The sequence below is a fragment of the Peromyscus maniculatus genome, chromosome 10 (assembly GCF_049852395.1).
Source record: "Peromyscus maniculatus bairdii isolate BWxNUB_F1_BW_parent chromosome 10, HU_Pman_BW_mat_3.1, whole genome shotgun sequence".
Taxonomy (NCBI): Eukaryota; Metazoa; Chordata; class Mammalia; order Rodentia; family Cricetidae; genus Peromyscus; species Peromyscus maniculatus.
The window spans coordinates 40,295,904-40,323,319 of NC_134861.1; the positions used below are offsets into that span (position 1 = coordinate 40,295,904).

Below are 27,416 nucleotides of genomic sequence, written 5' to 3' on the forward strand. Positions count from 1 at the left end.
AGCTCACTTGGTAGCCCAGGCTGGCCTCGAACTCACAAAGATCCGCCTGCCTCTGCCTCCCGAGTGCTGGGATTAAAGGCGTGCGCCACCACGCCCGGCTAATAAAGATCTATTTTTTTATGAATGAAACAGAAAAACAGAGTGCACAGACAATCTAGGTCACTATCACTCCACTCAGAGAGACTTTTTGTCTTCAGTGCTGGGCATTATCCCCAGGTCCTTCCACATGTCAGCCCCAATCTCTACACTGACTGCATTCCCAGGCGGTGAGCTTTTAGTTTGCAAAGTATTTCCTTGTACTTGACATCATCTAATCCTCCCAGGAATCCAGTGAAGAAAAAACTATTAGTTCTTGTACAACAGAAGAGAGCTCCAAGTGCCTGGTCTGAATTCACTAGGCTAAAAAGCAATAACTCAAACTCCATACCCCAGCCCTTCGCTCTGAATATCATGGTCTTCTCAGAACTGCTGAGCTCGGTCCTGAATCATTTAGGTGCTGTGTCTTAAGTACACAAGTCTATATGATACTGCAACTTAACACATTCATCTTTTCCTTGGTTCTGTTTCTAGAAATTAATTTGGAAAGTGTGGTTTTTTTTCCACAAACGAAATCTCCAATGCTTTAAAACATTCCCCAAATGGCAGTTCATAGGTTGAAGCTGGCACTCATGTCTGTTGTATTTATTTGTGAACTCCCTAGTGCCGACCTATAAAAAGCTTCCTGAGAATGTGCAGCCCAGATTCCTGGAAGATGAAGGTCTCTACATTGGGGAAAGACCAGAGGTGGCGCGCACCAATGAGAACATCATGGAGAACAGACTGCTGATTCAGGAGCCTGTGAGTGGGGATCTCACTCCCCAAGGAACCTGGCACCTGGCACCATGGGCTGGACTCTTTTTCTCTATAGAGTTTGTCAAGAGAAATTGGTTCTTTTTTTTTTTTTTTTTTTTTTTTTTTGTCTTTGTCTCTCAGTACATTCTAAGAACCCCAAACAACACCTCTCAACTGCTCAGAACACATCTCCTGCAGACTAGGTGCCAACATTTTCCCAGGTACCCCAAAAAAAAATTTTGGGGGGGATTTGAGACAGGGTTTCTCTGTGTAGTTTTGGCGCCTGTCCTGAAACTCACTCTGTAGACCAGGCTGGCCTCAAACTCACAGAGATCCGCCTGGCTCTGCCTCCTGAGTGCTGGGATTAAAGGTGTGTGCCACCACTGCCCAGCCCCCCCCCCAAAAAAAAAGTTTTAATTGTCAACATAAAGAATTATCTCAATTCTGGGTTTTTCCCCTTAAATCTTTAACAAAGAGAACATAAGATTCTTGTTAAGCATTCAGTTATTTGTTATTTTTTTTCCCCCTCTTGTTTTTTTGAGTCAGGGTTTCTCTGTGTTGTCCTGGCTGTCCTGAAACTCCTTCTGCAGACCAGGCTGGCCTCAAACTCAGAGAACTGCCTGCCTCTGTCTCCCAAGTGCTGGGGTCAAAGATGTGTACCACAATGCCTGGCCCATTTACTTGTTGTTAATAGTGGGGGTGTTAGTGAAGAATCAATTTCATGGATACAGAAACTTTTAAAGTTCTTTTAGGGTCCAAGTGACACATGAAATAACGTAACCAAAACAGAAACTGTATGCAAATGTTTCACGACATATTTTCTGGCCAAACATAAAGGACTATGTCCTTCTCTCTGCTTGACCCACAGGGGAGGAAGTGGTTTGGAGATGATGGCAGGATCCTGGCACTGCCCAGCCCCATCAAGCCCTTTCCCTCAAGGCCATCCCTGCCCACACAGGAGCAAAGTACCAAGGCCGAACTGGAGACTTTGTACAAGAAGGTACACATGCCCTCTTCACTTTAATCCCTTGCTAATGCGTAAAATTGAAGTTGCCCTGCTTACGGAACAGCTGGAGTTGAGTTCATAACTTCCTACTTAGATCCTTTTTAAGTAAGGCATCACCTCACACTGGAAGCCGGAGTATCAATTGTATGAGTGAGTCTAAGTCTGCCCACCTGATCCCAACTCACACAGGTGTGAGTGCCCTGGCTAAGAGGGGCTCTGTCAGTATCAATATTTGCATAATCAAGGTAGCTGCTTTTATCTTTCCATTTCTTTTGCCCCTTCCTTTCTCTTTACTAGTTACCTGTACTGGAAGACTGTTTCTTCCTTCTCCCTTCTTATGATCTAAAGGAGGTTTTTTTCTGCTTGTACAAACCCCTTTACTCTCCTATCTGAAGCTCTCTACCAAACTGCCTGGTTTGGGTCCTTGGTTTACCACTCATTGGGTGAACTTGATCCTCAATCTCTTTCTGTGCCTGGATTCTTTGCCTATAAAGTAGGATTAGCAATAGTGTCTATCTCCTAGAAATTCTGTGTAGACTAAATGAGATAATATGTGCTAGCGTGACAAAATATCTGAAGCCTAGAATGTTATTAAGAAAAGATGTTTACTCATCTCACAGTCCTAGGGGTCAAAGAGCATGGTGCCACCAACTACTCAGTTCTGCTGTAAGCCTCAGGGTAGATGCCACCACAGTGATGGGAACATGTGTAGGAAAGCTTATGTGGTAATAGTGGAAGCCACAGAGACAAACCAAAATGGCAGGACCTGTCTCATAACAGCTCATCTCTTGAAAATTGGTCCACCCCATGTGACCAGCATTAATCCCTTCTGAGGACAGTGCCACCACGATCAAGCTACCATCTGCCACCTGTTAGATTTCTATCGTGTCAACAATCAACAAAACCCCGGGGATCAAGCTTGCAGAATTCCAAACTCTGAGAGACAAACACCAGCCATCATTTTAAGTTTGTGATATCTCCATACTGATGGAATAAAACAGAATGGGAATATGGAGACCATTCTGTAAAGTGGAACGATGAGCAGAGAAGACTCAGTCCCCTCTCAGAATGTGTGAGCAGACGTGGACTGCCTGGGGTACAGCTCTGGGCAGTTCCTTTGCTCTCGGGGCCTCTCCTTCATTGGAAAGTAGGAATGATAATACTGAGACCCCAGGTCCTTGTAAATGCTGCCTCTTTTTGCACTTAAAATTTTTGTAAAATAGTTTTTATAGGTAGGTGTTAATGAATGCTGCTTTATGTAGAAGTGTGATCCCGGAAGTAGGTTTACACATAGGTCTCAGATAGAAGGGATTTATTGTCTACTTATCATCTACTCACTTATCACAAGACAAAGATGCATGATATAATCAGTAATCAAGACAGCATGAAACATGTGTCCTGTAACTCATCAGCCTGTCTCTTCATCCAGGCAGCCGTCTAAGCATGAAGCACTAAATAGTGGATTAAAATAAGAAAACTGGGGTAGTTAACAGGGAAAGGGAAAGGCTCTTTGGGAGCCAGTGAGTCTGACCTGTGTTCCTCAGCAGTTCTAAGCTAATGTGGACATGCACTGGAGTTAAAGGGTCAGATCGTCAGTGCACCAGGGGTAAAACGGCCAAGGGAATGCCACTAGAACATGAGACCAGATGGTCCTATTTCATCTCAGGTGAACGACCTTCTGCCTGGAGACATGAACTGAGCTGCTAAAACTGGTGATTTTACCTTACAGAGTGCCAAAGAGATTACACCCATCATCTCCTGGAGACAGCCAAGACCACACAGCCAGAGGCCCCGCCTCCCCTTGCCCAGCACAGACTTGTACCCAGGATCTAGGTTCCAACAGACTCCCCAGTCAGACTCAATCTCCCCTGTGGGGGTGTGGCTAGAGAAGAACAATACTCCCTTCTAATATAAATTCAAATTGGCAGATATTCTAGTTTCCATCTGTTGCTGTGATGAATACTCTTCCCAAAAGCAAGATGGGGAGGAAAGGATTTATTTGGTGCAGATTTCCAAGTCCTTGCCCATCACTGAGGATGGTCAGGGCAGGACCTCAAGCAGGAGCTTCCCTGAAGGCAGGCCTTTTTCCTGTTGCACAGAGCATTTCCTCTGACCCAGGGACTCCCTCACAGCCAAGGGAATTCAGCAGATGCCATGGAGCTTGTTGCTTCATAGGATCTGCCTCAGCTAACTTCCTTTTATAGCCCAGGACCACCTACCTCCCCATGGAGTGGCACCACCCACCCTATACCAATTAACTATCAACACAGTCCCCAACAGACATACCCATAGGTATGACCTAGGCTGTCATCCCTCAAAGGTGGCTCTCCACTCAGGTGACTCTAGGTTGTGTCAAGTTGACAGTCAAAACTAACCAGGACAACAAATAACACTATGTTTTTCTCATGTCCAGCATGACATTTGCAAAATATATACTCTATTAAAGGGTGGTGGCCTCAGGAAAGGTTGAGAAGCTCTGGGCTGGAGTTACTAAAGAGCAGCCACAGCAGCCCCGTTCCTTCCTTCCCCCCTTCCCTTCTGTGGTGTTCTCTTTAACTGGAAGTCTAATATATGCTACGCTGTACTAAGTTTTTGGGAATCCAAAGGTAACAGCATTCAAACTTGTCTTTATTCTTTGTGTTGCATGTGAGGAGACAGGGTCTAAAGGTACTGTGTTGGGTGGGGGCTGCCTGTTCTATCAGAAGTATGCCAGTTTGAGGAATTTGTCAGAAGTCCATTCTCCTTGCTAGTTACACTTGATGAAATTAGCACATTCTCTGCCTGCTGTTCTCCCCAGCTTTTCACAGAAGGTCTGCATTGGTTGCAAATGTGTAGCATGAATCTTAAAGGTTCTTATTAATAAAAACAAACCTGAAGCTAGTACTGAGGTGAATGCTGGAAGATCAGAGAAGCAGAAAAAGCCACAGCTTCCTCACCTCAGCAATTCTTCAGATCCTGTTTCCTTAGACTGGAAGCCTCTGAGTGCTCATCCAAATAAGTCTCAGCTGAACCGCTGCTCAAAAGCCTAAAAGCTTAAACAGGCTCTAGTTCCTCGTCCTCATGCCTTAAATACCTTTCTGCTTCCTGCCATCACTTCCTGGGATTAAAGGCTCTTGTTACCACGCCTGGCTATTTCCAGTATGGCCAGGCGGACCTCTGCCTCTGGAATGCTAGGATTAAAGGCGTGTGCTACCACCGCCTAACCTCTATGTTTAATATTGTGGCTGTTCTGTTCTCTGACCCCAGATAAGTTTATCAGAGTGCACAATATTTTGGGGAACACAATACCACCACACAAATGGCATAAACTGGTGTAAGGGGGCTTTGACGGGTCCCAAAACTGAGGCTAAATTATAAAACTGAAGGAGGCAGTTTAGAAAGCAAAGGTAAAGACTGGGATTTTGGCTGGGTGCCAGGAGAGCCTCTGCCCCTCCGTCTTTGATGGATAGACAAATCCAGAGAAAAAGGGTGATACTTTCTACACATCTTACTCTATCAACACTAAGGACAAATGCCAGTCTGTTGTAAAGGAATCGTATACCCACCCAGCTCATAGTCCAGGTGGCATGGCATGGTCCTTGAAAATGAGAATGGTCTCCAGGAAGACCTGGAAGAGAAGATGTGGGATCTGTCTGAGGCTCTGCACTTGAGCTTTATTATCTCAGGACCTTGTAGAAACTTATTTTTTAATTCTGTCAATGTATTTTATATATATATATATGTATATGTATATATATATATATATATATATATATATATATATATATATATCCTTTTTAGCTTCTGCTGAGAATGCCAGCAGATCACCCACTAACACTTCCTCTTAGAGCCTTGCTTTTTACTTTTCAAATGAAGAATTGTGTCAGCTTCACAACTCGAAATACACTCTGAAAATACTCTCTCCTTAGGGGACATTGTTGCTATTTCTTTCATGATAGTTCTCAGTCTATAAGAAATACAGGCAGATGGAAGAAGACAAGATCCAGGATTCTTTCTCCCAAATACAGTGAGGGTTAGTGAATGGCTGAACTTAAAGTAGAAAGACCAGTAAAAGTTGCTGGAACATGAGCTCATCCTGAGTTGGGAAAGGAATGCATGGTAAAAGGTGCCCCGGGCAACATTGCAAGTCCATAACAACACTCTGCCACAGGTTCCTACTCATCCCGAGAATACAGGCTGGAACCTGAGAACCCCACCCTGAGCGGCTGTAACTCTGGAAACTCCCATGGAGAGGAAGCAGTGAGACAGAACTAGCAGCCAGAGAGAAGGAACTCCCATCACATCTGTGATTGACATTTAGTTATACATGTCTTACTACAGTGAAATTAATTAACGCAGGTTTTCTGAGTGGTCATAAGACTATGTGAATTTGATTGCCACTTCTCAGTTGCATGCTTTTTTCCCAGATTAGTAGACGGTTAATGCAACAGATGCTGACTGAAGTTGGAGGTGCTGTTCTAAGACCAGTTGCTCAATTCTTTTGCAGGAAGGAGCTTTAAAAGCTATTTATGTTAACTGGAAACTTACAAGTTCATTGTGGCATAAATGCTTTATTTGCAAGTTATGAGGCTAAATGAAGGTTGTAAAACCTCAAGGCAGAATTGATGCCCCATCCTGTACTACCTGTGTGGAACATAATCAATACTCTCTCCACTTAATTCTGTTGCATGTCTCAGGTAGGGATGCCAGATTCAGGCCAGAAGCATTGGAATCTAGCCTGGCTCTACCCTGAACTTGCTTTGGGACCTTGGGCAAATTGCTGTGTGTCTCTGGGTTTCTGCATCTTCCTCTGTAGAAATGGCTGGCTGAGGAGGACTGTTTAGTTGGCATTTGTCAATCATGTGGAGCATTGCAGCACTTTGCATGCACCATTCTCTTTATTCAACAAAGACTGATGGGTGTCTGCAATCCAGTGAAGTCCAGCGTCAAGTAGCAGCTGATTTCGAGGGAAAGAAAGTCATTACCTGACAAGATGAGGCTTGGAATGTGCAGAAGAGGGGATTCTGGCATTAGAGAGCCATGGCTATAATGTTATTCTACAGCTGACTAAGAAGAGAAAGGGAAACTCTACACTGTGTGTGCTGCTTCTGTATGTGTGTGCTTTATCTCGGACGTGTGTGTGTGTGTGTGTGTGTGTGTGTGTGTATGTATGTGCTGCATATATGCATGTTTACTGTATGTGTGATATCTGTTGTGTGTGCTGTGTGTCTGTATGCTGTGTGTTGTGTGCATAGAAACGTCTCATTTGTTCCATGGAGCCTCTGGTTTTGCATTTATTATTAGTTGTCAGCATAATTTCCTATATTTGTATTTCTGATGAAGCAGGCTCACATGAGCCTTTATTTGCTGGTAAAATTCTTGCTTCTTGGTACTAGAATTCAAAAAAAGAATATATAGTTGATTTCATTTTACCCAGTCAATTCTATACTTTTTTCCTACATAAGCAGGCTATTGGTGTATCTTTAGGATTTGTGGCTTCTTATGAGACTTAATATAGTATGTTCTATATTTAATTACTAAAACATCCAGATTCTCCTTTAGAATGGCATTCAGTGTATCCTTAATGAGAAGCCCTACAAACTTTTCATTTATTCTTGACAATTTCAAACAAGCATGCAATGTATAGGGTTCATAGTTATCCCCATTACACTGTCTTATATTTGTCCCTATTACACTGTCTTATCTCACTCCAGAAGGCCACTTCTCCCTCCCACTTAATTCCCCTCCTTTTTTCATCAGCCTTTTATTTGTAAACATCCTTATAAAAGTGATTATGTGTCTTAGAATATCATAATCTTGAATAGGAATAGATTAAGTCTTCCTCAGTACCTTTCAAAGCATGCTTTCTTTCCCAAATCTACATTAGCCTGTGTTCTAGTAACTGCTGATGATTCCTGCCTTGAGTTCAGGTTCAGTTCAATCAAGTATGGAAAGCTTCCAGACACTTGGTAGAACTGAATCTCAAAGATGCCACCTCTCTTCCTACTAGAGAGGAAGACCTCACCCCTTGCCTTCTGCCTGTTTTCTGCTGTGGTGTGTATATGACCTGTACCGCACAAAGGACTGCCATGTCAATGACAGGATGCTAACTTCACTGGACTTGCTTTAAGAATTTCCGGAAATCATAATGTCTCTGAGGCTCTGTACCTTCACCTGTAGATACAAGAAGCTGAGGGAGATTTAACTGGCACTTTGTGGGTTGCCAGACATGCTCCCAAGTTCCTCATCTGTATCATCTCATTGATTCAACAACAATGAAGAATTCAGAGCTCACCTCTGAAGAAAGCATTGGGTACTCTTTCTTAAAGCAGGATGCCCTGGTGGCAGTCTATCACTATCCAGGAGAGAATGTAAACACAGGTGATGCTCATCAGCTTCAATAATCAGTGGCAATTGGTGAGAAATTCCTTGGAAGGGTTCTAGACGGAAAGCAGTCTTATCCGATGCACTGTATATCAAGGAATTCCATTACTGTTTTCTGCACACTGGACTCAGCTCTCCCACCTCTCTTCCTATGTTATTTCACATGATAAAATCTTAAAATCTTAGTTACAAGAGAGAGGGCATCTGTGGCCCAAATAGTGATTGGTTTGCAATGGACCCTACACTTCTTGAGTTAGAATATATTTTCAAGGTCATCAGCTGCAGAACCCAAGACTTCAAGAAACAGGGAAGTCCACATGCAAAAGATCCATGATAGTTTTCATCTGATGGCCTTTCCTTGGAGGACAAGAGCACACTGCTTTGAACTCACAGTCTGATCTCTTTGACAGGCGGTGAAATATGTTCACAGTAGACAGCATATGATTGGATCTGGAGACCCTCCAGGGAATTTCCAACTGGACATCGATATTTCGGGGTTAATCTTCTCTCACCATCCCTGTTTTAGCCGAGAGCATGTTTTGGCCTCCAAGCTGGCCCAGCTGTATGACCAGTACCTTGCAAGACAGCAAAGAAACAAGACGAAATTTCTCACAGATAAGGTACTTGTGTTTTCCATGCTTGTCGTCAATGGAGCAGCTTGTTCTGATTAATCTAGTGAGAACACTTCTGAAATCAAATGTTTCTGTCCCTATTTCACATGTTCTCTGTCCAGGAGTATGACACTGTCCCACCTTGAGGAAAAAGGAGGGTGTCTTACTTCTTCCTGTTGCTGTGATAAAATGCCCAGACAAAAGTGACTTGAAGAAGAAAGGGTTAATTTTGGCTCACAGTTCAAGATACAGTCCATCATGGTGAGGAGGTTAGGGTAGCAGGAGCTCGAGGCAACTGATCAGCCCCATTATCCAGAACAGAGAGCAACAAATGCAGACTGGCTAGTGCTCAGCTCTTTCTCCATTGTGGACAGTCCAGGATCTCTGCCTAAGGCATGGTGCCGCCCACAGTAGGTGGGTCTTCCCTTCCCAACTAACTCGGTCAAGAGAATCCCTCACACATATGCCTAGATGCCGACATGTGACTCTAGAGCTTATCAAGTTGAAAAAATGGGCTTACAGGACAGCATAGACGGTATGCAGTTAGGGAGCCCCAATTCTGCAGCACACATTTGCCTTGAAGAGGACGTGATGACACCCATGAGGAGGAGTGCATACCATGTGGTTCACAGTTATTACCTGATGAAGTGTGATCTTAGATCCTGAGATGTTGGTGCCTTGAGAATGTGTCTGTCCTTAGAGAAATTCTCATGTTTATGTAGATTTTTCCCACAGTGTAGCACTCAAACACAGGCCAACTACTTCAGCTGGTGCAGAGGAATGTCTACCCTTGGGATTCATTTTTAGTCTGATACTATCCCATGGGACTTCAACTGGCAACTGTGGCTTCAGATAATTTTAGAATCCTGCCCAACCTTAAAAACCAACTGTCTGCTTAAGAGGCTCCCCTATAATCCCTCCTCCAGCTTTGTGATTTCTTCATATCAAAAGAATACTATTGTGTGTTAAGAACCCAGAAAGACCCACTGTTATCATTGAAAGTGAAAGTGTTTCTGAGACACTCAGGAAAATTTATATTTCTAATGAGCATTCCGATTATCTGGGTCCCAGAGCAAAGTTGGATAAACACTGTTCCATAGACTTCCAGATTGATAAAAACAGAGGTGGTTGTGGTGAAAGTCTGGAGAGGCAGGAGCCTTGAGCCTCCACAGAAGTGATCTCACCATTCCACTCAGGATTACAGTTTCTAACACAAAACTTCTACCCCTATCTTGTTAAGCTTCAAGCGCTAAGAAAAGCAGTTCAGGCCGGACTTAACCCAGAGAAAGCTCATCAGTCTCTTGACACAACCCAGAAAACCATCAATGAATATAAATCTGAAATTCGGTGAGTAAAGTTTTCAAGGACTCCCCTTGTTCCCTATTAGACATGTATTTACAGTTCTTATTTCCAGACTTTTTTAAATGCATTTAATTCATGTGAATTTCTGCCAAATGAAACAATGACACCAATAATCTAACATATGAATGCAGAATTTGAAGTCTAACAATAGCAACTTGGTCGTGAAGAAAGATTAGCACTCAATCAAGGAAGAGGGAGGGGCTCACAGGCCCTACCTCCCTTGACCTCTGAACTGTTGGCTATATACAGATTCTGGGAGAGGAGGGAATTACTGTGTTCAGTTGTGTACCCACAGATGAGGCCACCAGGCTCCAACAGACAGCTCCAATCCCGTAGTCACACAGACAGCCCTGGTTGATCCTGGGGGGCCATGAACATGATTTGTGGGGAGGGTACAGGGTAGACGGGGAGATAGGGAAGTAAAAGGCACAAGAATAAAAAGTGTATATATGTGAAATTATAGAATAATAATAATTTTAAAAATTGGTCTAGCACAAAAAGGTGCCCACCAGCTGGAACCCAGAGTTTCAGGAGTATGTACTCTTGGGAACCACATGCCTTTTCACAGAGAGACACATGCCAGGATGTGTGCAGCATCACTCACAAAAGTGAGACTTAGAAATAACCAATGCTACCAGGATCACATCTGGGCAGAGGCAGACATCTGTTCCACCGTTTAAGATGGATAAGCCTGATAGCATGCTCCCACGTGGCTGAATCTGGAAAGCAGCGTTGAATGGTAAACCCCACGGGCTGTTTCCTGTATGGTATGGCCCACAAAGCAGTGAGAACACATGAACAATACTCATTTGTCATGGGTAACACTGCAGACAGAACAGGTACACACCCCACTCTTTATTCTAGGAGGGCGGGAAGGGATGTTAGGTTGGGGGTGTCAGGGGCGGGTCTTCAGTTGTAATTATTACATTTCATTGGAAAAAACTCCTGAGTAACTTAGAGGCAATGTCAGTGGGCAGCATCATGTTCAGATCTATATTTTTCTGTTTCTTTGAGTTATTCATAAATTTAAAACTTAAAGCCTCAATCATTGCTCCTAAATAGGGAAATATAGAATATGAAATTCCTACTCCCTCAGGGAAAATCCTGGTGAGCAGTTTCTTGATGGTTCCATGTACTGTGAGTGTTTACACATGGGTGTCTGTGTGCATGTGTTTGATGGCTTTGGAGAATCCTTGCATATTCTATTCCGTCACGCACTTTTTTTTACGTGCCCTGTATCTTGGTCCTTTTCCTTGCACTGCACATCTCATTCTCTATCGTTCAAAGGCCACCATGTATTACAACAGACTTACTATGGAGTATGAAGTCTCCAGTGACAGGCGTTGCTCAGATATAGGTTTAATACAGATTTAAATTGCACGATAATTAAAATCCCTAAATCTGTGTGTTAGTGTGTGGGCATTTCTACAGAACAAATTCTTACAACAGAAAACAATAAATCATGGAGTTTCAATGTGTGTTTTTCTTTCTCCAATCTAGGCATGAATTGGAAATTCTTCTCGCAAAGTGGGAATTAGTGCAGTTTATATACTGGAAAAGAATGAAAAGTATGCTTAAAATGGAAAGTATTATTATTATTATAGTTACGTTTGGTGTTCATCATTATGTAGACAAACCTGGCCTCAAAGCTGTGGCAATCCTGCCTCAGCCTCTCAAATGCCAGAGGTGCAGGCATATACGGTCTTCTAAAATTATTTCTTATATTTAAAACATCACAGCCTCTACGTGAGGATAATTTTAGTCTTAGCATAGAGGGAGTATGAAAACAGTGACGTGCTTGAGAGAGACAGAGAAAGAGTAGGAAGGAGACAGAGACATACAGAGAGAGGTAGGGGGAAAGTTTAGGAGAGAGACAGAGAGAGGAGAAACAATCACACTTTTCCCTAGAACTGTAATGATAACTCTGAAACACAGCTGACTCGTATGTGAGGCAGAGTCACAGACACAGCCCATTCCAGTTACTCTGCAGCCATCAGAGATGAAAAATTCTGAGCATCAGCATATATGATGCAGTAAAAGGAGGGCTTCACACCGTCTTTGAGTTTTTACTAAGAGAAACTATCCTTGTATACATGGCCTATTCTAGGATAGCTTATTGAGTGGGCCCTTTCCTTAACCCTCTGAAACCAGCTAATCATCCCCCAACTCTCCTGTGGCTTCCCAATCCTATGTCTGCTGGGCCCTGGGTTTGTACACTTGACCTAGAACAGTACCATTTACAGCATTTTTCCATTTGACTTTTTCCCCCCACACTTGACTTTTTAAAGCAGCATTGTGACTCTGTTGCTGATCCCCTGATGTCATGTGTTGCTAAGGCAGGGATCCTGGATGCCATGTGTTGCTAAGGCAGGGATCCTGGATGCCATGTGTTACAGGGAGAGATTTCAACTCTCTACCAGGGCTTCACACTAGATGTGCTCCCTCTTGACAAATAAGAATTCAAGGGCTACAGGTGCCATCTGCCTAAACCTCTGTATCATAATTCCATCTATGGCCAAACTTCTGGAAAGCACTCACACCCATACCATCTCCACTCGTTACTCTGCCCCTGACTCACTCACCCTGCCTCTGAGGCAGATTTTGCTGCCACCAGCCCCTGAGACCTCTACAGCTCTCTCAGCTCATGGACACTGACACTCAACCCCACATACATTGCCTATTTAGAAATCTCTTCCATGATGATGTAGTTGTCCTTACTATCTCTGGTCCATTCTACCTTCTCCGCCGAGCTAATGAAACTGCAAAGTGCCTCAGGTGGTGTTGTCTTAGCCCTTTAAAACCTGTGTTCTCTCCTAAAAGGCATCCTCTTCTGTGGACTCACAGAGAGGTCAGTAGCTCTGCAAGCCTTCTTAGATCTGGGTACCCTGTCCATGCTGCAGACCCTACTCACCTATATTCTACCCAGTACCCTACTCAACAATACCCTTCTCTCTTCCTCCGCCACAGCTCTGCCACCATTTCTAACTAAATGTTCTTCTGGGATTCTTTGCCTTTTTAACTCATATGGCAATTATTTTTGTTGTTGAGAAAAGTTTCCGGTATTTCTGAGAAATTATTTTGTTGGGAACTGCCCGAGGAAGTAGGAAAAAAATCTGAAGGTGTTACATCACTCAGTAAACTAATTTGATATTTCAATTTTTAAAAAATAAGGCAAGGGGAGTAGCAGATAATGGGATAAAGGAAGATCAGACCTTTAACCATGACAGTCCTCTGTGGGATGGTGGCCAGGCTAGGGTCCACACACACCGCAGGTGTTAACTTATCTTTCCAGCTAGCCTGCAAAGTGAGTTCCGTTAGCACGCCTATTTTACAGGCGAGCATGGAAAAGTGACGTAGCTTGTCCAGGGCTGGCTATTAGATGCCCAAGCCAGAATTCACAGCAGACTGTCACTCTCTTCTAAGGACATCGGAGTTCCCTGAGTCTTGGCTTCCCAACAGTAGATACCATGCTTTGCCACCCCCTTTTCCACCACCGCCTGCTGAACAACGAGGCAGCTAGACTGCCTTACTTCTCTGCACTGTCTATACAGCCCAAGTCATTCCGAGGAGAACCATCATTCCCTGGCCTTCCCATAGCCAGGAGATGCTCATTTCTGCAGTGTTTGGCCCTTTTGGCTTCTTCGGGATGTTCTCCTAGGCAGACCCCATGTTACCAATATGTCATCCCCCACCTGTATGTCCATCTTCTAAGCTAAACTGCAAACTGCCTGAGCACAGAGACACTACCTCTTTTCTAGACTTGTCTGTATCCCTGGACTGGCACATGGTCCCTATTCAAAATTCATCCACCAGCTGATTCATGGTGTACTAGAGTGAATTGGGGGATCTGAATTGAGCTACCATTTGTGAAGAGGGCTTAAAGAAGATGTGTTAGATGATTCCAAAACAAGCTAGATCACTGACATGAAGAGAAAGGCATTTTAAGCCTCTTCAGTTGAGACCAAAAACACTTCTCATCTCATTAGCACTAAAATCCCCCAAAGCAGGCAACAGCATTGCATCATCTCTGTGCAGAGCTCGTGATGTGTGTTGACACAGAGGGACCTCAGTGCTTGGCTGCCAAGTGGGATGCCAGCATTCTTAATCTATGACAACTACTCCTGCTAGTCCCTTCCTTTCATCACTACAAAGGCAGCTGTCAGTTGGAGGGAGCCTAGTTTGAAAAGGAATTTGAAAAGATAATTTAGTTTATCAAATTCAGATTCAGCTAGAGAGATTAAATAGGCGAACTTCCAAAACACGGATCTCATCCCATTGCCTTCCTTTTCTACTTCCTTTCTCAGCTCCCAGCAAAACAGTTTCTCAGAAATACTAAAAATGCTTAGCAGGAAAAAAAAATGCCATAGGAGTAAATTAGAGAACTGAAGAATCCCAAATTTACTTACAAACGGTGGCAGAGCTGGAGAGAGTTGATGTTAAGCACGGAGCTGGGCTGCAGTTTGTAGCCCTGTGTAGATGGGAGGGTTGGATCTTGCAGCTGTCTACTTCAATATGCAATCATGAAGTATTACTAATGTTTTAAAAGCTAACACAACTGATACAAACACATCACTTATTACATTACACAGGCAAACTCGAAAACTGCGTGATGCTGAACAAGAGAAGGATCGAACACTGCTTAAGACCATCATAAAGGTTTGGAAAGAGATGAAGTCACTACGAGAGTTCCAGAGGTTTACGAACACACCCCTGAAGCTTGTCTTGAGAAAGTAAGACTTCCCAAATATTGGTTTAATGGGCTATATCATACATCAAGGAAGATGTGTAGTGCATAGATACAGTTTAAAAGCTACCAGCAAATAGCAGCAGCCTTGCAACTGCTTCCTGAGCTGAGAAAGAGCATCTCAGGCACCTGACGGTCCCCAGCCTCTCTCCAGCAGCAGTAACAGCTGTCTGAGCTTCTGTGATTATCATTTTCCTGGCTCTGTACATGACCCCTAAGAACACACACTGTAATACTGCTTATCTTTCACTTTTACAGAACCAGTGTATAAATATAGTTACTTCATTGTGCTTTGTGTATTTCCATGATTGACGGTGTGTAGCTACAGTTTTGTTTTATAAAGCCCTGCTATAGGAGCTGAGGAGATGGCTTAGTTGAGAGAATGTTTGCAGCAAAAGCATTAAGACCTGAGTTCAGATCCGAGCACTCATGACGAAAGCCAGGCATTCTTGCACAAGTTTGGAATTCTAGGCAGGAGGGTGGGGAGGGGGGGACAAATGGATCCCAGAAATCCCTGGCCAGCCAGTCTAGCCAACTGATGAGAACCAAGTTCAGGAAGAGAGGCTGTCTCAAAAGATAAGGTGGAGAATAATAGTGAAAGACAGGAAACATCTATCTCTGGCTTCCAGATGTGTACACATCACACACACACACACACACACACACACACACACACACACACAAACTTCACAATATATGCTTTCAGATTTCCTTTCAGTGTGCATGCACCTAGGTTTCAAGAAGTGTCCCTGGAAGGGAAATTGTTGAGTCCTAGGGGACACATTTCTCTCCTTGACATTCTGAGGGGTAATGCTGCTTAATGCCTACATCAGAGTTCCCATCACCAAGTTAGGGTCAAACATCTGTTGGTATAATTTCTGTTTCCCTAACTGCTCATAAAGGTGGGCCTTTTTTATGAATTAGCCATATGTATGACCTTTTTGTGAGATGCTTGAGATTTGGTCAATTTTTAATGGTCTGAGATGCCTTATTTATATCTCCTATACTTATTTGTAATTTGCAAATTCATTTAAAGGGAAAAAGTTGACCAGAAAGTAGATGAAGATGTATATGAAGCAGAGATTCAAGCTGAGATCCATGAATTGCTGGAAGAGCACACGGAAGAATACACAAAGAAGATGGAGGAGTACAGAACATCGTACCAGCAGTGGAAGGCCTGGAGGAAGGCCCAGGTTTGTACAACATCATTCCTCCTGGAGTGGGCTGCTTAGGGAGGGCCCGAGAGGGTGAACCCCTGAGACAGGAGGAGGGAAGCTAGACCAGCAAGCCACATGGGGGTCTCCTGCTGGCTCTTCTCTGTCTCTCTCTTACTCCCTTTCTGGGGGGCAAAAGGGATTGACTGGTTAATATATTTGTTCAAAACCCCACCCCAACCCTGTGTTCTGTGCTGACGCTGTATTGATAGTGCTGTTTATAATCAGTAATGTACCTGCTAAATCTGTCTTTTCCATGTGTGGCCACCTTGAATGAAGGGTGTTGATGTCCCTGCTGAATGTTCTACAGATGTTGCCTCATTTCAGAAGCCCTGGGGTGGGAGGTGTTCTGGGCTTGTCTCCACTTGGTGAGAGAGCTAAGGCACAGGGAAGTTCTGGTGGTGATGGGCTGCGGTGGGGTGCCCTGGGGTCCCTGTTATGAGCACCACACTCCTGAAGGACAGTCCTGGAGATCATTTGGAAGCCAGGACACCTCTTACCCAACAGAGGGCCAAAAAGAAGAAAAAGAAGGAAACAGCAGAAGAGCACCCCGAGGAGGAGGAGGGGGTCGAGGAGCCCTTTCCAGAGGAGGAGCTCACGAAGCCCGTCCCCCCAGAGCTCACTGACCCAGCTGTCATAGAACAGCAGGTGCGGGAGCGAGTAGCCCACAGCAGGAGGAAGCCAGGGGAGCCCAGGCTGGTCCCAGAGTTGAGTCTGGCAGGGAATGTGACCCCCAATGACCAGTGTCCCAGGTAAGCACATGTTCTGACCATACATGATATTGGAATGTCCCAGGTAAGCACATGTCCTGACCATTGATGACACTGGGGCATACGCACATGTACCCATGCACGCACATCAGCATACGGTGAGGTATGTACCTGATCACATTACACCATATGAACAGAGGACTCATGCCGCCATACATAGGCATAAGAGTGAAAATGTGAAACTGCTGATGTATCCTTACTTTGGAGATTCCCTAGGGTTCTCCCACCTGTGCACCCCACTTGTCACTCAGGAGCACTCATGGGAGAAGAACCCCAATGCAAGCAGATGCCTGCTTTCTCTAGTGGCTGTCTGTACCCGTGCCCCCTCCGGCTATCACTAACACTGAGGTGTCTCTTCATTTCTTGGTTCCAGGTCTGGATATGTCCAAACTGTGGACACAGAAAGCATTAAAACTGATACTCCATTTCATGATGACGAGAGAATTTCCATTAGGGATAATGAAACATTCTGGTCATTGCACAGGACTGTATTTAATGGTGCAAAAATGGGAATTTAAAAACAGTTAAAATGGTTGGGCACAGTGGTTCATGACTGAAATCCCAGGACTTGGGAAACAGAGACAGAAGGATCAGGGATTTGAGGCCAACTACATGAACCCTGTCTCAAAATAAATAAATAAATAAATAAATAAATAAATAAATAAATAAATAAATAAATAAAGTTAAAATAATGTTATGTTTTACATATTTAGACATAATAACACTTCATTGATATCCTACCAACTCCAAAACCAATATCTGTTTTTTATTTTAACATTTAACTTTTTGCTTTTGTCAATGGGTTGTAATTGCTATTGACTAGCAGTTTTTGGTAGTGTCTCTGCAATATATACAATACGATTGAAGGCTATGCTTGGAGGCTCTGGTCTGCTTTCAACCTTCCTGGCTAAAGGGCTACTGTGCCTCAGCTCTCTCCAAGTGCCACAATACACTGTTTTGTGATTCAAAAGACCTTTAAAAGTAAGACCTTCTCTGTGAAAGCATTACGGAAAAGCTTAGATCTTAGAGAAAGTGACCTCACCTAACTGCTAAAATGTGCTACTCGGTTTTCTCTGTAAAACCTATTAGCTTAAACTGGTTATTACTGGTCCTTAGAGTTTAACTCCTTGTTGTTGTTTATGTGTCTATGTGTGTATGCCACATGTGTGTGGGTGCTGTGGAGGTCAGAAGGCATCGGATGGGACCCCCTAGAGCTGGGGTTACAGGCATTATGAGCTGCCTGACCAAGGTGGGCGTTGGCAACCAAACTCAGGTCCCCTGGAAGAGCAGGACACGCTCTTGTCCACTGAGCCATCTCTCCATCCTGAATTAATTCCATTGAACAGGGAGTATGTTTATTAAGATTTTTTTTTATATATGCGAACATAGTCTCGTTTAAGAAAATCGAGGAGGCTGTAGTGCAACAGGGATTGGACTCTTGCTCTGTCATCCCTGACCCCCATGCCCTTTTCAGTACCTGTCAATGGTTTCCCCATTAGTTCCACATCACAACATTCGATTGTAGCAAGCTCCTCGAGACCTGTCACTGTTTGGGTCCCACAGGGACTGACATGACCAACAGCGTTGCCACCATGTCCCTTGTCGTGTTCAGTATCCACTTAACGAATCCGTGGTGATCCTTGGTAAGCTAACACTAACCACAGCTCTGAATGGTCTCACTTTGCAGGGCAGAGGTCTCAAGAAGGGAAGACGTCAGGAGGCGCTCTGTGTACTTAAAGGTGGTCTTCAACAGCAAGGAGGTGTCCAGGACTGTCAGCCGGCCACTAGGGGCAGATTTCCGAGTTCACTTTGGACAGATTTTCAATTTGCAAATATTCAACTGGCCAGAGAGCTTAATGCTTCAGGTACGTCTGTTAATTATAATCCCTACCCTGAGAATTTTGTGTTCACTAAAGTTATAAGATGGTTTGAAATCATCTACAGGCCCCTTAGATATCCAATGTCTCTTCAGAAAGTCAGTGAAAACAGATAGGTCACCACACTCACTGTTTAAAAAGGCTGGTAAGGTAACTGCTGGGACCAGAGAGCTCTGCAGTTGATTTTCTGAAGAAATATTTCAATATGACCATCTGGCGGGATCTGGGCATGCTTTGTTACTGTCTCCTAGCCAATGTTGATAATATTATGTTGATAATATTAATTATCACAATGCCCTATCCCAGGAAATTAAAGTAACTCAGAATCAGGCTGTCAACTGCTTGGTCACAAAAAGAATATATAAGATGGTCCCCCTGGCACCATAATGACACAAGTCAAGGCTGGAGCAGACCAGCACAAACATGGAGAATGTAGACGGATACCTGAGAGCACATTCCATTGGCACTGCTACTGGCTGAGTCTCTTCTCTGGGTCCCAGGTCTATGAAACTATTGGTCACAGCGGTACCTCCTTGCTGGCTGAAGTCTTCCTGCCTATCCCTGAGACCACCCTTGTCACGGGAAGGGCCCCCATTGAAGAGGTGGAGTTCAGCAGTAGCCAGCATGTGACTCTAGACCACGAGGGAGTTGGAAGCGGTAAGCAAAGCTAATCGTTCTCAGCAGCTCGTGGTTTTCACTGTCAGATTTGAATATATCTCCTTTCATTTCGCAGAGGCTTATAAGTTATCACCAAATAATTATAAAATTGGTATCAAAAATTCAAAAGAAGCCAGGGATAGTGGCTCATGCCTGTGACCCTAGCACTCAGGAAGCTAAGGCAGGAGGATTGTCAAAGTTTGTAGTACAGAATAAGACCCTATCTTAAAAGGGGGTGGGAGGCGGAAAAAGGGCAAGACGGCTCCGCAGGTAAAGGCACTTTTTGCCAAGCCTGAGGGACTGTGAGACTAATCTCCAGGACCCACACACTTTTCAGTCCTTAGCACATGTTCATAAGATACATGATTCTTTGCGAAGTCACTTTTCTATGAAAACATGTATGACTGCACTACTATAAAGTATTTTGTAGTGTGGATTTAATATGATCATTGATGCCTTAATCCCACTTCTAATAGTCTTTTGTAAAGAAATAATTTGAAATGAAAATGAAGCATTTGTGCATAAAAAGATATACCACAGTTATATAGATGTATAAGTCTAAAGATACTAACTTTAATCATTATCTGGAGATCATTAATGTTCTCAATTCTAAATTCTAATATGATGTGTGATGGACCTTCTGGCCCCTCCATCATGTTTCTTCTTTTTAACCTACGGTATTATCTTTTTCTTTCACTGCTAGAGTCCTCCAAAGCCATCAATTCACTCTTTGGCCATATCTAATTATTGAATTCACCACACTTTTCGCTTTTTACTTATTGTATCTTTCAGCCCTAAAAATTACTTGTTATTTTCCAACCATCCTGGTCAGTTCTGATTGCTTTTTACTGTCATTGGACTCTCAATCATTTCTTTTTTCATTGACTTATTCATTCTCATTTTTTTATGTAAACACATTAAAAATTCTAAATATGTTCAGTATTTTAGCACACACCTTTAATCCCACTGCTCAGGAGGCAGAGGCAGACAGAGCTCTGTGAAATCTAGATCAGCGTTGTCTACATAGCAAATTTCAGGACAGGCAGGGCTACATATGGAGGCCCTGTTCCTCCACCTAATTTTTTTCCCAAAATATTCTCTGATCATTATAGTAACCGATCTCCAAACTTACTGACCTAATTCTGCTTTTTATTCATGGTGGCTTGCTCCCTCGTTTGTCTGGTTACTTCCCAATCTTTAGTTCATATCTGAAATTTCAACTCGAGAATTCTTTGAGGCTCCCGTTCTAAACGTCTGGAGATTCGGGCTTAGCTACAGGTGGGATAGTGACAAGCGACATGACTTCGGGATCCACGTATCCTGTCTAAATACCGTCTTCCTCACTCATAAAATACACCCAGTGGTATCTCCTTCCATGTGTAAGATGAGGGTGGCACCACACAGGACAGCGCTACTGCCTTATGTTAACAGGAACTGTAATTCCAGACGGTGAAGATACCATAGTGCTTTAAAAACTTTTATTTCCTATAGCTAATTAAATGTAACTGTATAGACAGATTTTATCATTAATTTCCAACTTGTGGAGTCAAAACAGTGAAGCCGTATACATAGTGCAGCCACACAGTTTAACTCTTAGTTTGCCTGTCGCTTGCCAAGTCTCCAGAAGTCTCTAATGCCTCACTTTCTTTCTTCAGAGACATTAAACAGAAAGTATTTCTTTTGTTTGTTTGTTTGCTTGATTGTTTGTTTGAAACAGGGTCTCTCTACATAGCACTAGGTATCCTGGAACCAACTGTGTAGATCAGTCTGGCCCAGAACTCAGTGATCCAACCTGCCCTGTATGGCTGACCAGAAAGTGTTTCTTTCTTTTTTTAAAAATTTTTATTTATATTTCTTTGTGTATTAATGCTCTTGCATGTATACCTGCATGCCAGAAGAGGGCATTAGATCCTATCCTAGATGGTTGTGAGCCACCATGTGGTTAGGATGTCTGGAAGAGCAGCTGGTGCTCTTAACCGCTAAGTCATCTCGCCAGCCCCCAGAAAATGTTTCTAATCAGGCTTCCTTGGCCATAACTTGAAAGAGTCCACACTCCTGATCCCTACAGCCTACACTTTCTTTATATCTCCCTTGTTATCTTCTTCCTTGGTGCTTACTGCTTGCCAGTGTACTAAGCATTTATCTCATTCACTAGCTTCATTATCCACACTCAAACATAAATATCATAAGAAACGGGGCTCATTTTAAAAAAAAAAAAAGCTCATACCAGCTCACTTCTTTTGATTCATTTAAATTCGTTTCTTTACTATTAAGTTTAGCCTGAAAAGAAGTAGGAAGTCACCATAAATGTCTTAAATAAATTAACATACTTCTTACTTCATACTTGAAATACTTCTTAGAAGAATTCTATTACTTCCCTTATATGTAAAAGAGCTACGGTTCAGAGACGCTAAGTAATTTTTCAGAGTTCTCACAGCTGTGAAATGGCAGAACCAGGAGAGTGCACACGGATGGTCTTAAGGATAGCACACCGTGGAAACTACTATCGGCTGTTAGAGAGCCTGATTCTGGGTAGCTTCACCTGAAAAAGTCTAGTGGTGTGGGTTCAGATCGTGTACTAGATCCCACCACCTCTCACCCAAGTTCATCTCTCTGTCATCAGCACTCCTAACAGGTCTGGGCTGTCTCCTTTCTAAACACCATCCTGTTGACCTTGATGTCCCCTTAGGAGTGCCCTTCTCCTTTGAAGCTGATGGCAGCAATCAACTGACTCTTATGACCTCAGGGAAAGTGTCCCACAGTGTGGCGTGGGCTATTGGAGAAAATGGGATTCCTTTAATTCCTCCACTGTCCCAGCAGAACATTGGATTTCGAAGGTAACAGGACTAGAATGAACTGGTGACCAATGTCAGCATTGTTATTATAACACAGAGTGGGGAAGCTTGGGATGTCATGTTCTTTCCTTTTATTTCTAGCAGTCTGTATTTTTATGGTACTTTTACATTTTTTAAGATAAAATTTAGAATACTAATCACCTGACATATATAGGATGGCCATTGGTATCAGATACACCAAAACAAAAACCATTTTATTTCATTGTCTCTGAGACTTTTGTACGCTTTCTCACCTCACGAACAGGGAGGTGTGCAGCATATGGTTATGTGTTTCTGTCTCACTAAAGGTTATTTGATAGTGACTAGCAGAGCTTGCTGGATTTCCTACTCTCCTGATAGATCTTCCCCCCTGTGACGTGCTGTTGGTCCAGGCAGTCTGCAGCCTGGAAACCTGCATCCCTCTATCAGAGGCTCCCTCTGCCATCTCCCTATAGATACATCAGTCCGCCACCTCACCATTCGGGCCATGGCTGCCTCATCTCTGAAGTAAAAGGCTATTTAGAACCAGGAAGATGATTCAGTGAGTAAAGGTGTTTTGCTGCCAAGCTTGACAATCAGTTTAATCTCTGGAACCCAATTGGCAGGAGAAGAGAATGGACTCTTGAAGCTTGTCCTCCATCATCCACAGACAGGGTATATATGCCCATACCCATATGTGCACACATGCATACATACATGCGCGCGCGCACACACACACATTTAAGGAAAATAATGTATTTCCATCATAGAGAAGACACTTTTCCAAATGACTTCAACATATGGGAAATCAGAATGAGTTTTGGGTTGTCCCTTCATGTCTACATACCCCCCATACCAACCTGCCATAAGTAAATGCAGCTCTGTGCCAAGTCAAGAATCACTTCTGACGGAGACCTGGCTGTGCCCTGCAGCTAGGCATTTTCTGATCTTGACACTGGAATTTGGTGCTGAGGATATCCCCTAAGCTAACGCTTTGGCCCCTCCAGAAGTAAAGCAGGGAATGAGCAAGTAAAATGTGATAAATCCCCACCTCAGCCATGTTCTCCTTTGAGTTCTGTGTCCAGAGCTGCTGTCCAAGCAGCCTGGAGGTGAGACAATCAGGGTTCCCTGGACTACAGGGACCAGGATGTGAAGTGAGCAGCACTTCACTGCATTGGGTAGAGTTGCGGCATTGGCTCACATTGGCACTCCTTCTATTCCTAGTTCTTTATTGCCCTGTAACATATTAATAATCAAGAAAAGGAAGTGGTTAGAGTCTCCGTAGTAAGTTTCCTCTTGTAGAAGGTAATGGCTTCTGTAGGCAGTGCTGACTCTGCTGGTCAAGCTCCTGATTGCTCTTCCTGTTTGTGTTTGTGCTGTTTTTCCAGTGCTTTGAAGAGGGCAGATGCCATCTCATCCATTGGCACATCAGGGCTGACGGACATGAAGAAGCTGGCCAAGTGGGCAGCAGAGTCCAAGCTTGACCCCAATGACCCCAACAATGGCCCTTTGATGCAGCTGATCTCGGTAACATGGCCAGAGATACCTAAACTGTTTCTAAATTCTGAGATGATACAATACCCTGCCCTTGGCATGCATTTTTTTTCTATACAGCTATTGAAGAACGCAAGAACTGCCAATCACAGGTTTAAATCTCAGCTCTGCCACTTCCCTGGTTGTGAGACACAGCTGATCATCAATGCTCTAAGCCCTGTGCTGCCCTTACAGTAGATGAGGAAGATATAAGCCGATGTACATAAACTCTTAAATGGGCACACAACCCGCATACAATAAATATAATTAGCTTGTTTTGTTTGTTTCCGAAGCCTCTGAGAGGCCCTTAAAGAAAGGTTCTATTTCTCCACCACACAGAGAGAAAACTAACTTCAGACTCAGAGCTGTTTGCTCACAACCACACCGATGATAACCAGATCCCAGAGCACATGCTCCTCTTCTTACGCTTTCAGTACTGATGGAGTATTTTATGAAATTTGTCTACAAGCATGTGATCCTGAACACACCCAACTCATCCTTCTTGGAATCAAATACAATGGGTTTAACTGTCTCAAAACTACTGTAAACAAGTAGGTGTCGCCAGGTGGTGGCTGCGCACACCTTTAATCCTAGCACTTGGGAGGCTGTGAGTTTGAGGCCAGCCTGGTCTACAGAGCAAGATCCAGGACAGGCACCAAAACTACACAGAGAAACACTGTTTTGAAAACAAACTAAAGCAAAAAAAAAAAAAAAAAAAACAAGTGGGTGTCTCACAATGTGACTGTACAATAATACATGCTCATCATCATGGTTTATCAGATAGATAATTATCAGTTTTGTGAAACTTTCATTTTCATCCCAGTTTCAAGACAAATCATTTTATTCAGTCTTTGTTCCTTACAATGGTTCCTTCTGACAAGATGCTGCTTAGGATAGAGAATAGTCCCATCAGAAAGAAGAGCCTATGCCACCTCATGTGCAGCATAGTTCACAGAACGTTTTCACATCATGTCTTAATTACTATCCTGAAATCAGCAATAGATATACTTAACTATCACATCCTTTAATTTTTTTTACCCATTAGTTTTTCCATGGAAAAACAAAGCATGGGGGTTTCCTTCCAGTTGGCCTCTCTTTTTGGGCCAAGGGTTTCCCTAGCATAAGCAGGGTCCCCTTTGCCATCCTATGGCCCCAGAGTGCCTGCTTATTTCCCAGCTCTTCCTAGCAGGAGGCCACAGCTGGCCAAGCACCAAGCCTAGAGGCTAGCAGTGCCTGAGGGGAATGTTGCCCCTCTGCCAACTTCTCTGTGGTGTCCAGGAGCTGTCCTTCCTGGGCCCTAGAAGCTGGCTGGCCCATGTCCATCTCTGGCTCATTCTCAATAACCAAGGCCATGAGATGCTGTTGAGACAGGAGACCATGATGACCCTGGGCACTGAATGAAGCCAGCTGACAAGGAGCCTTGATCTACACATCTGCACATGGGAATTTAAAAGTCACACACATTGAGTAATCTTATTCCCAGTAGGCACCTGATCAAGACCCCCGCAACCTGACAGGAATTTTTACTTTGCATGTTTTCATAACAAGGAAGCACAGATACCAAAAATGAAATTAACTTCTATTTTTTTTTTAGAAAAATGATTTATGGTGATGTAAAAAAATAAAATTCACTAAGTATATACAGTAACATCTACTTGCCACCCTTGTTTTAATGTGACTTACCTTTCAATTTTGTTGGTCACAAACTGTTCAGCATTCCCGGAGCTCAGTCAGTGCCAGTGTCTTTGGAAAGCCTCTGCTGCTAACTGGAACCATGTGTTTTCTTGTTCTTGGAGGTTGCTACCAGTGGAGAATCCTATGTCCCCGACTTCTTCCGACTGGAGCAGCTGCAGCAGGAATTCAACTTCGTCTCGGAAGAGGAATTAAATAGATCCAAACGGTTCCGGCTTCTCCGTCTTAGAAGCCAGGAGGTGCCAGAATTCCGGAATTATAAACAAATTCCAGTATATGACCGAGAAATTATGGAAAAGGTATTCCAGGTAAGAAATTGTCCAAAAAAAGGTGAGTGGTGGTGTTGCATGCCTGTAACCCCAGAACTTGGGAGGTAGAAGCAGGCAATCTCTGCAAGTTCAAGGTCAGCCTGGTCTACAGAGTGAGTTCCAGGACAGTTAGAGCTGTTACACAGAGAAACTTTGTCTCGAAATAAAGAAGAAATTGTCCAAAGAAGTTAGTGAACTGTCTGCTGTGGCTTTGAGCACGCTGCTGGATATGCACCTTGTCACTGTTCTCAGCAATGCTGGATCCTCTACTTCAGCACAGTTAGAATTGGGAGGTTGAAAACTATCTTCTGAGTTAATAGCTTTACTAATTATCCCTGCCTTAGTCAAGGATTCAGCTCCATTTGGTAGGGTAAGTCTATGCTAAGCACACTCGAGGACACAGTTGCAAAGCACAGGGAAACAAGACAGGGAGGGTTTGAACAACCAGGGCAAGAAAGAAGCTGGAGACCAGAAACAACATCTAAGGGCAGAAGAGGATCAAAGGCTGGGCAGAGGACAGATCGCAGAGGCAGGTGGGACCTGGTGGCCCTTGAGGGATCATGGAGAATGGAATGTTTTGTGGGAGCAAGCCAGCAAAAGACAGACCCATCTGTGTGTGAAGAGGTCAGTGGAGAGGTTCTGGAAACTAGTGTGATTTTTCATGCAAGAACTATCTTTAGTTATTTGGTGCTTCCTGGAATTTATCTGAACCCCCTACTGAACCTCCTCAGCCATCAGCTGCAGTTGACTAGACAATGAAATCCCCTAAAAGTCTGAGAATAAGATGGAGAGATAGGTCGGTGGTTAAGACCTCATGTCTTACAGAGGACCTGAGTTTAGTTCCCAGCACTCAACATCCATAACTCCAGTCTCAGGGGATCTGATACCTTCTTCTGAACTACATGAACACTGCATACATGGTGCTCATATGTACATACATGCAAACAAAATGCACACATAAAATTAAATAAATCTAAAAACATAATTTTTAGGATTAAAAATAAAATTATGAGGACAGTGGGATGCATCTATGCCTCAAGTCCTCCCAGATGCTCGGGCACTCATCTATTGGGTCTGGGCTTCTAGAATAGTGGCTTCCTTCTCATTCACAGCTAGGCTTCTCCAGTTGACCACATGATCACTAGTATCATCCAAGTGAGTATCTGTGGGCTTTAGGCAATGGAGACAGAGGTGCCCTCCTCTCTCAGGTCCAAAAATCTTGAGGAAAATCTCGGAGTCACTGGGTCTAGGTTAAAAGGCACTGTTGGGCATTCAACTATGATGGGGAGTTGCACACCAAGTTGAATATGGTAATCCCGAGGGATATCACACTTTTTATCTGTGTTAAAGGATAAGCCTGAGTAGATGGAAGCCAGAGAATCTATTACTACCCTCCAAATAGCTGACCCTAGTCAGCTGTAGCCAGATGCCATGTGATAACAGTATGGTTTTCACAAAAGCTTTTCACTATTTTCATAATTGCTTCACTTAACACTGACAAGTCAAAATGTGAGGAGGGATTGACCAAGTTACGTGGTTAGCTTTTGAGCACCCTGAATTATAACGGCTTCCTCTGCTTCTCCCACGGTGTCTGTTCCTTCCGGTGTGAACACTTTAACTTAATAGTGTACAGGC

General features: G+C 43.5%; 1 protein-coding gene across 3 annotated transcripts in view; it reads left to right on the plus strand.

Moving 5' to 3' along the window:
• The window catches only part of Cc2d2a (coiled-coil and C2 domain containing 2A), an 82,659-nt gene that overhangs the window by 27,419 nt on the left and 27,824 nt on the right, over positions 1–27,416 (plus strand). For all 3 annotated transcript variants that reach the window (XM_076546230.1, XM_015988831.3, XM_076546231.1), the window contains exons 11-22: positions 701–837; positions 1,700–1,831; positions 8,611–8,820; positions 10,052–10,158; positions 14,763–14,903; positions 15,954–16,110; positions 16,639–16,883; positions 18,589–18,766; positions 19,279–19,435; positions 22,125–22,272; positions 23,637–23,775; positions 25,578–25,781. In XM_076546230.1, the coding sequence (XP_076402345.1) occupies positions 701–837; positions 1,700–1,831; positions 8,611–8,820; positions 10,052–10,158; positions 14,763–14,903; positions 15,954–16,110; positions 16,639–16,883; positions 18,589–18,766; positions 19,279–19,435; positions 22,125–22,272; positions 23,637–23,775; positions 25,578–25,781 (1,955 nt within the window). The remainder of the gene's footprint in view (positions 1–700; positions 838–1,699; positions 1,832–8,610; positions 8,821–10,051; positions 10,159–14,762; positions 14,904–15,953; positions 16,111–16,638; positions 16,884–18,588; positions 18,767–19,278; positions 19,436–22,124; positions 22,273–23,636; positions 23,776–25,577; positions 25,782–27,416) is intronic.